Here is a 10,000-nt window from a genome sequence, read left to right as displayed (position 1 = left end):
TATACATATATTTTGAGCAATATGTAGTATTTATTTAAAAACAATGTTGATGTCTGGCGTAGGCCAATTAATAGCAAGTGCAAAAGTGGTGTAGATTGCCATATTTACATGAGGATTTTTTAATGTTTATTTATTTGTTTATTTAATTGCCAAGGACAGTACAATTACACATTGCTACCAATAGGTAACCGATGTCAAAGTGCATAGGATTTCTAGCCACGGGCTAATTTACAACCCTCGTCCCTGGTTAGGCTTTTAAAGAAAAATTGAGAAAAGTGAAAAACACATACACGGACTAAGACAAGTACAAAATAAAAATACATTAAAAATAATTGGCCCCATTTGTCCATTCCTACACCCAGTTCTAGTGCTCACACTTTTGATTTCCCTTAAGCCACTTTTTCAGTTTTGTGGAGAAAAGTTTAATATTTGACTTTGCCTGTACTATACCGGCTGTCACCAAGGAGAGGCTCATTTCAATCCACATTCATGCCAGCAAATGCTCCAACTGTCCAACTTTTGTTATGTTGTGGAATAAGCAACAATAATAATAACAAGAACCACCTTTAGTGGGCGACATAAAAGTACGCCCTAGAAAACAGAACCTATTTTTAGCACGACCGACGTGCGCCGTGGGATTCCCCGATATTGTGATGGAGCATTTGCAATGATCCAGCCGCAAGAAGATGCGTATTGCAAGATGCTTTTTATTATACAGGAGGTATATCAATAATATATATTCTATATGAAATAAACTGCCAGCAGACACCAAAACAAATCGATTGAATTAGTTTGAATGAGCCCCCTTAGGACATCCAACTGCTAAGAAATTGTAAGACTATATCGTTAAATAGATATGCCAAATTTGATTTCTGACGGTGCAAATATGTTGCGCCTCACACAGTTAAAGGATAATCTGGCCATCGTCTTCTTTTGCAGTGCGATCGCCTCCTTTCAAAGACTTAATTTGTGCCTAACTGTGCTAGATTTTACATATGTTCTAAATATAGACACAAAACACAGTTTTGATTAGAGTTGTCCGATAATGGCTTTTTTGCTGATATCCGATATTCCGATATTGTCCAACTCTTATTTACCGATTCCGATATCAACCGATACCGATATATACAGTCGTGGAATTAACACATTATTATGCCTAATTTTGTTGTGATGCCCCGCTGGATGCATTAAACAATGTAACAAGGTTTTCCAAAATAAATCAACTCAAGTTATGGAAAAAAAAAAATGCCAACATGGCACTGCCATATTTATTATTGAAGTCATAAAGTGCATTATTTTTTTTAACATGCCTCAAAACAGCAGCTTGGAATTTGGGACATGCTCTCCCTGAGAGAGCATGAGGAGGTTGAGGTGGGCGGGGTTGGGTGGGGGGGGCGGGGTTTGTGGGTTAGTGCTGCAAGGCTTCTGGGTATTTGTTCTGTTGTGTTACAGTGCGGATGTTCCCCCGAAATGTGTTTGTCATTCTTGTTTGGTGTGGGTTCACAGTGTGGCGCATATTTGTAACAGTGTTAAAGTTGTTTATACGGCCACCCTCAGTGTGACCTGTATGGCTGTTGACCAAGTATGCGTGCATTCACTTGTGTGTGTGAAAAGTAGTAGATATTATGTGACTGGGCCGGCACAAAGGCAGTGCCTTTAAGGTTTATTGGCGCTCTGTACTTCTCCTTACGTCTGTGTACCACTCCGTACAGCGGCGTTTTAAACAGTCATAAATTTTACTTTTTGAAACCGATACCGATAATTTCCGATATTACATTTTAAAGCATTTATCGGCGGATAATATCGGGCTGCCGATATTATCGGACATCTTTAGTTTTGATATGTGTATTTCTGGTCTTGTCACCCCCTCCCAGTGTGGCTGGATCAAAAGAGACGTTGGAGACGCTTTGCTGAAGATAATGTTGCTTTATTTACAAGCAAACATCATTATACAGGTCTGCAGTACCTGGAGGAGCTCAGGTCAAAAAATGAAGGACTCCTAACTTGGAGGAGCCGAACCACCTTCTTATATTCCTTCTTTCTCTGTCTGGGTGTGTGTTCATTCAGGATAGTACAACCCGACCATGTATTTAGATGTTCATGTGTAAGTGAGTGGGAAGACAACAGATGTATACCATAAGATTAGCATGGAATCTCTCCTGGCATTCATAAGCCTGGTTTCATCGCTTCTTCTCGTTAGAGAGTTGATTCCAGTCCACATGCGAATGTCTTAATTTATTATGGGCTCATCCATTATTTACTTAAACCTGGTGGTTCGCTTTCGCCAAGTTGAATATAAACATTCACCATATGTAGAACATAATATGAGTTAATTAATTCACTTCAGATAAATCACATTGCAAGTGCTAAATGGTTGGATTTGCATTTCCTCCTCCGAGTATTGCGGGCGTTCTGATAAGCAGCATCATTTCGGAATCTTTGTAAAGACAAACACGCCAAATAGTTATGCTAGCTATGTCGCTTATGGGATGTCCGATAATGGCTTTTTGCCGATATCCGATATTCCGATATTGTCCAACTCTGTAATTACCGATACTGATATCAACCGATATATACAGTCGTGGAATTAACACATTATTATGCCTAATTTGGACAACCAGGTATGGTGAAGATAAGGTTGTTGTTTTTTTAAAATAATAAAATAAAATAAGATAAATAAATTAAAAACATTTTCTTGAATAAAAAAGAAAGTAAAACAATATAAAACAGTTACATTGAAACAAGTAATTAATGAAAATGAGTCAAATTAACTGTTAAAGGTTAGTACTATTAGTGGACCAGCAGCACACACAATTATGTCTAGAACATACTTGCCAACCCACCCGGATTTTCCGGGAGACTCCCGAAATTCAGCGCCTCTCTCGAAAACCTCCCGGGACACATTTTCTCCCGAAAATCTCCCGAAATTCAGGCGGACTCAGGTCCTCCACAATATAAAAAAGCGTACCTGCCCAATCACGTTATAACTATAGAATGATGGAGGGCGAGTTCTTGGTTTCTTATGTGGGTTTATTGTTAGGCAGTTTCATTAACGTCCTACCAGCGTGGAAACAACACACAACAACAGCAGTCACTTTTTTGTATACCGTAAAGCAGTTCGTCTGCCGTAAACAGCAATGTTGTGACACTCTTAAACAGGACAATACTGCCATCTAGTGCATTTGATGAAAGCACTTTTGTGCGTGCCACACAGCAATGCATCATCAGAGAGGGTTCAGCATGGTTAGAAAAATAGTGACAGAATAGAACAAGGATGGACAATTCAACCCTTAACTCAACAATGAGTAGATGAGTGTTATGTGTGTGTATATGTGTAAATAAATGAACACTGAAATTCAAGTATTTATTTTATATATATATATATATATATATATATATATATATATATATATATATATATATATATATATATATATATATGAAATACTTGACTTGGTGAATTCTAGCTGTAAATATACTCCTCCCCTTTTAGCCACGCCCCCGACCACGCCCACCCCACCCCCCTCCCCCCACCTCCCGAAATCGGAGGTCTCAAGGTTGGCAAGTATGCTCTAGAAGAGACCGAAATGTGTGCTTACGGACTGTATCCCTTTCAGACTGTATTGATATATAATGTAGGAACCAGAATATTAATAACAGAAAGAAACAACCCTTTTGGGGGAGGAAGGTTTTTTGGGTTGGTGCACTAATTGTAAGTGTATCTTGTGTTTTTTATGTTGATTTAATAAAAAATAAAAATAAAAATAAAAAAAACGTTACCGATAAAAAAAAAAATGATACCGATAATTTCCGATATTACATTTTAGCGCATTTATCTCCAGTTAAAGGGGAACATTATCACAATTTCAGAAGCGTTAAAACCATTAAAAATCAGTTCCCAGTGGCTTAATTTATTTTTCGAAGTTTTTTTCAAAATGTTACGCATCACGCAATATCCCTAAAAAAAGCTTCAAAGTGCCTAATTTTAACCATCGTTATATACACCCGTCCATTTTCCTGTGACGTCACATAGTGATGCCAATGCAAACAAACATGGTGGCTAGAACAACAATGTATAGCGACATTAGCTCGGATTCAGACTCGGATTTCAGCGGCTTAAGCGATTCAACAGATTACGCATGTATTGAAACGGATGGTTGTAGTGTGGAGGCAGGTAGCGAAAACGAATCTGAAGCTATTGAGCCATATCGGTTTGAACCGTATGCAAGCGAAACCGACGAAAACGACACGACAGCCAGCGACACGGGAGAAAGCGAGGACGAATACGGCGATCACCTTCTAACCAACGATTGGTATGTGTTTGTTTGGCATTAAAGGAAACTAACAACTATGAACTAGGTTTACAGCATATGAAATACATTTGGCAACAACATGAACTTTGAGAGTACAGACAGCCCAATGTTCATCAATTAATATATTCTGTAGACATACCCTCATCCGCTCTCTTTTCCTGAAAGCTGATCTGTCCAGTTTTGGAGTTGATGTCAGCAGGCCAGGGAATCTAGGGTCGATAGGGGGTTTAGCTCGCTCGTCTGCGGGAACAAACTGCCGCCATTGCTTGCCGTGCTACCGAGGCCCTTTGTCCCTGAATTGCTCACACACTCCGGCAGATTCAATGGTGGTCTGGCGGCAGATTTCTTTGACTTTATCGTTGGAAATGCATCTGCTTTGAGTGTCGCAGGATATCCACACATTCTTGCCATCTCTGTCGTAGCATAGCTTTCGTCGGTAAAGTGTGCGGAACAAACGTCCAATTTCTTGCCACTTTCGCATCTTTGGGCCACTGGTGCAACTTGAATCCGTCCCTGTTCGTGTTGTTACACCCTCCGACAACACACCGACGAGGTATGATGTCTCCAAGGTACGGAAAACAGTCGAAAAAACGGAAAATAACAGAGCTGATTTGAGAGCGAATAATAGAAAGGCGTTTAATTTGCCAAAATTCACCCATTTAGAGTTCGGAAATCGGTTAAAAAAATATGTGGTCTTTTTTTCTGCAACATCAAGGTATATATTGACGCTTACATAGGTCTGGTGATAATGTTCCCCTTTAAGAATATGTGTTTACGGAATATTTTATGTTTTTTTGTCAATTCCCTCAGCTGGTAGAGCCTTTGACACCCAGTGGGACAGCACCTAACCAAGCCCAGCTTCGCATTCTGAAGGAAACAGAACTGAAAAGGGTCAAGATCCTTGGTTCCGGAGCCTTTGGGACCGTTTACAAGGTAACATAAGCTTTTGTGAAGTATATGTCATAGTAGTCCATTGAAATTATACTGACGTGTGCTGGAAGAAGGAAACATATCGTTATTTATACAGTAGCAAATGTGGGACGTTAAAGTCAGAGGACGGGGAAAGACTATACTAACGATCATTGAAGCTGGTGGCAGAGGATGAGAAGAAAAGGTACTTAGGGGTAGTCTGGGGGTGCGTGTTTTGTCTATAAACCTGGAGACGGCGCCACTCAGCGTCTTGGAACGGAGTCAGCATCACAGGTGTCTTTTAATAAGGGGCGGGTATTTCAGAGCGTCTTTCACTGCAATGGTCTCGCTGGGGTGTTTCTAGCATGACCCAGTCGAGGCCATTGCAGAGGGAGATGAATTATAGAGAATCAATCAATGAATTAATCAATGTTTATTTATATAGCCCTAAATCACAAGTGTCTCAAAGGGCTGCACAAGCCACAACAACATCCTCGGTTAAGATCCCACATAAGGGCAAGGAAAGACTCACAACCCAGTGGGATGTCGATGTGAATGACTATAAGAAACCTTGTAGAGGACTGCAGTCCATAGTGGATCTAACATAATAGTGAGAGTCCAGTCCATAGTGGATCTAACATAATAGTGAGAGTCCAGTCCATAGTGGATCTAACATAATAGTGAGAGTCCAGTCCATAGTGGATCTAACATAATAGTGAGAGTCCAGTCCATAGTGGATCTAACATAATAGTGAAAGTCCAGTCCATAGTGGATCCAACATAATAGTGAAAGTCCAGTCCATAGTGGATCTAACATAATAGTGAGAGTCCAGTCCGTAGTGGATCTAACATAATAGTGAAAGTCCAGTCCATAGTGGATCTAACAAAATAGTGAGAGTCCAGTCCATAGTGGATCTAACATAATAGTGAAAGTCCAGTCCATAGTGAATCTAACATAATAGTGAAAGTCCAGTCCATAGTGGATCCAACATAATAGTGAGAGTCCAGTCCATAGTGGATCTAACATAATAGTGTGAGAGTCCGTTCCATAGTTGATCTAACATAATAGTGTGAGAGTCCAGTCCATAGTGGATCTAACATAATAGTGAAAGTCCAGTCCATAGTGGATCTAACATAATAGTGAGAGTCCAGTCCATAGTGGATCTAACATAATAGTGTGAGAGTCCAGTCCATAGTGGATCTAACATAATAGTGTGAGAGTCCAGTCCATAGTGGATCTAACATAATAGTGAAAGTCCAGTCCATAGTGGATCTAACATAATAGTGAGAGTCCAGTCCATAGTGGATCTAACATAATTGTGAGAGTCCAGTCCATAGTGGATCTAACATAATAGTGAAAGTCCAGTCCATAGTGGATCTAACATAATAGTGAGAGTCCAGTCCATAGTGGATCTAACATAATAGTGAAAGTCCAGTCCATAGTGGATCTAACATAATAGTGAGAGTCCAGTCCATAGTGGATCTAACATAATAGTGAAAGTCCAGTCCATAGTGGATCTAACATAATAGTGAGAGTCCAGTCCATAGTGGATCTAACATAATAGTGAAAGTCCAGTCCATAGTGGATCTAACATAATAGTGAGAGTCCAGTCCATAGTGGATCTAACATAATAGTGAAAGTCCAGTCCATAGTGGATCTAACATAATAGTGAGAGTCCAGTCTATAGTGGATCTAACATAATAATGAAAGTCCAGTCCATAATGGATCTAACATAATAGTGAGAGTCCAGTCCATAGTAGATCTAACATAATAGTGAGAGTCCAGTCCATAGTGGATCTAACATAATAGTGAGAGTCCAGTCCATAGTGGATCTAACATAATAATGAAAGTCCAGTCCATAATGGACCTAACATAATAGTGAGAGTCCAGTCCATAGTAGATCTAACATAATAGTGAGAGTCCAGTCCATAGTGGATCTAACATAATAGTGAGAGTCCAGTCCATAGTGGATCTAACATAATAGTGAAAGTCCAGTCCATAGTGGATCTAACATAATAGTGAGAGTCCAGTCCATAGTGGATCTAACATCATAGTGAAAGTCCAGTCCATAGTGGATCTAACATAATAGTGAAAGTCCAGTCCATAGTGGATCTAACATAATAGTGAGAGTCCAGTCCATAGTGGATCCAACATAATAGTGAAAGTCCAGTCCATAGTGGATCTAACATAATAGTGAGAGTCCAGTCCATAGTGGATCTAACATAATAGTGAGAGTCCAGTCCATAGTGGATCTAACATAATAGTGAAAGTCCAGTCCATAGTGGATCTAACATAATAGTGAGAGTCCAGTCCATAGTGGATCTAACATAATAGTGAAAGTCCAGTCCATAGTGGACCTAACATAATAGTGGGAGTCCAGTCCATATTGGGGCCAGCAGGAGACCATCCCGAGCGGGGACGGGGTTAGCAGCGCAGAGATGTCCCCAACCGATGCACAGGCGAGTGGTCCACCCCGGGTCCCGACTCTGGACAGCCAGCACTTCATCCATGGCCAAAGAATGATAGTTTTTGGTCAGTCGAGCAAACACATTCCGATGGTTTGTCTCCTCCAGCTGTCCAGTCCGGCTCTCAAATTGATCATTATTTCGCCCCGCAGAGTGGAAAGCTTCTCCGAGGTGTTATTCAATTTGCGATTCAGTTCCAAGATCGCCAAAGTCTGAGCGCTTACAGACACATCACGACCGGCAGCCTTAAGGGGCTGCCATCGTCTTCTGAACGTGTCGATTGACCAAAGCAACGCTCAATCTGACCAGCAGATGGCTTTTTTATCAGGGGTCCAAATAGATATGCCAGGCACATGACTCGCCACTTCTCCCAAGAGTCCCTCATGTGTCCGGCAGCAAACTTCCCATCAGGACAGGCAAACCTGTGCTTCTTGTCAAATTGAGTTGAGGGACTAATCCATTCCATGTTTTAGATTTCAGTATGGACTTGGGTTGTCCCGATACCAATATTTTAGTACCTGTACTGGTACCAAAATGCATTTCGATACTTTTCGATACTTTTTGGTACTTTACTAAATAAGGGGGACCACAAACAAATGGCATTATTGGCTTTATTTTAACAAAAAAATCTTAAACATGTCATGTCTGTGTGATCATGTTTTGTTTAAGTTATGTTCTGCTTGGTTTTGGACTCTTTTTAGTTCCTGCTTTTCACTCCCTTGTCTTGTTTCCATGGTTACCCATTAGTTTCACCTGTTCCACGTTTGGACTCATTGTGCACTCTTGTTTGTCACCATAGCAACCCATGTTTTCACCTGCCCTCACGACTCACGCACCTGTCTTTAATCATGTCACTATTATTTAAACCCATTGTTGCCAGGAAGTCTCCCTGGCGACATCATACCCCTGACACTCTGCTTCACACTCTCCACACACCCTCATGACCCTGCTCTTTTTCATGCCGCTTTCTCGTCCAAGTAAGTTTTCTTTATTCATGCCATAGTTTGCAAGTTTTGTTTCATTGTTCATAGTTTCTGCCTTTGTGCAAGTTTTGTGTTTATAGTCAAGTTTTGTACTTCCGCCCTTGTGCGCGCTTTGTGTTTATTCTTTTTTTGAGTGTTAAAATTAAATATGTATTCACCTGCACGTCATGTCTGGTCCAAATCATTTGCACCTCGGGAGAACAAACCACGCCATAGTCCAAGTCTTGACAAAACATATGTGTCTTATTGCAATCCAAGAACAATTTGTCCTTAAATAAAACAGTGAACGTACTAGACAACTTGTCTTTTAGTAGTAAGTACACAAACAAAGGCTCCTAATTAATCTGCTTACATATGCAGTAACATATTGTGTCATTTAGCATTCTGTTATTTTGTCAACGTTATGAGGGACAAACTGTAAAAATGTCTTATTAATCCACTCATTTACTGTTAATAATCTGTTTTTTTCTGTTTCAACATGTTCTATCTACACTTCTGTTAAAATGTAATAATCACTTATTCTTCTCTTCTTTGAAGCTTTACATTAGTTTTGGATGATACCACACATTTAGGTATCGATCCGATACCAAGTAGTTCCAGGATCATACATTGGTCATATTCAAAGTCCTCATGTGTCCAGGGACATAATTACTGAGTTTATAAACATAATATGAATATTTAAAAAAAGGAAAAAAGATAGTGTGACGATGAAAAAATATTGATGTAATCATAGTAGTATCGACTAAATACGCTCCTGTACTTGGTATCATTACAGTGGATGTCATGGCGTTTGTTTACAATGTGATGCCGGTGAGCTACGGTGTGTAGTGAAGCATGTTTAGTTATTCATTCTTGTAAGAAACGTACTTTATTTGTCGCCATGGAGGCCAGGATTAGTGATTTAAAAGTGGCTAAAACACTGCTGATGGATGTTAGCTGCTAGCTAGCTAGCTAGCCATGTCTTAAAACACCTCTTCCTGAGGTCCTTTCAGTGTTATAGCTCCACCTTTATCTTTAGTTTTTGGGCCAAAATGCGTCCGTTCTCCCTTTTCTGTCTACACACTGTGTCTGCTTGTACGTACTCTGTGACTGTGCGCTGCCGAACATGCTCTTCTGCTCGTAAAACCAGCAATGTCGCCGTCATGCCCAGGAACCGGTACTTTACAAACAGAGTAAAGTACCGTTTTTGATTCATTAGTACCGCGATACTATACTAGTACCAGTATAGTACAACCCTAGTATGGACATAGGAGTGCATTGTTTTGTATCTTGTACAGTTAGCCCCTGGACTTCAAACTTTACAATTTTGGCCATTAAGTACTTTAGCTGT

General features: G+C 40.1%; 1 protein-coding gene across 1 annotated transcript in view; it reads left to right on the top strand.

Moving 5' to 3' along the window:
• Nucleotides 1-10,000, top strand: part of LOC133613865 (receptor tyrosine-protein kinase erbB-4-like) — a 1,130,743-nt gene that overhangs the window by 897,799 nt on the left and 222,944 nt on the right. Inside the window, exon 18 of the mRNA XM_061971723.2 lies at nt 5,124-5,246. Within this exon, the coding sequence (XP_061827707.1) occupies nt 5,124-5,246 (123 nt within the window). The remainder of the gene's footprint in view (nt 1-5,123; nt 5,247-10,000) is intronic.

The sequence above is a fragment of the Nerophis lumbriciformis genome, linkage group LG13, assembly GCF_033978685.3.
Source record: "Nerophis lumbriciformis linkage group LG13, RoL_Nlum_v2.1, whole genome shotgun sequence".
In the NCBI taxonomy this organism is placed as follows: domain Eukaryota; kingdom Metazoa; phylum Chordata; class Actinopteri; order Syngnathiformes; family Syngnathidae; genus Nerophis; species Nerophis lumbriciformis.
This window is presented reverse-complemented; position numbering and strand designations above follow the sequence as displayed.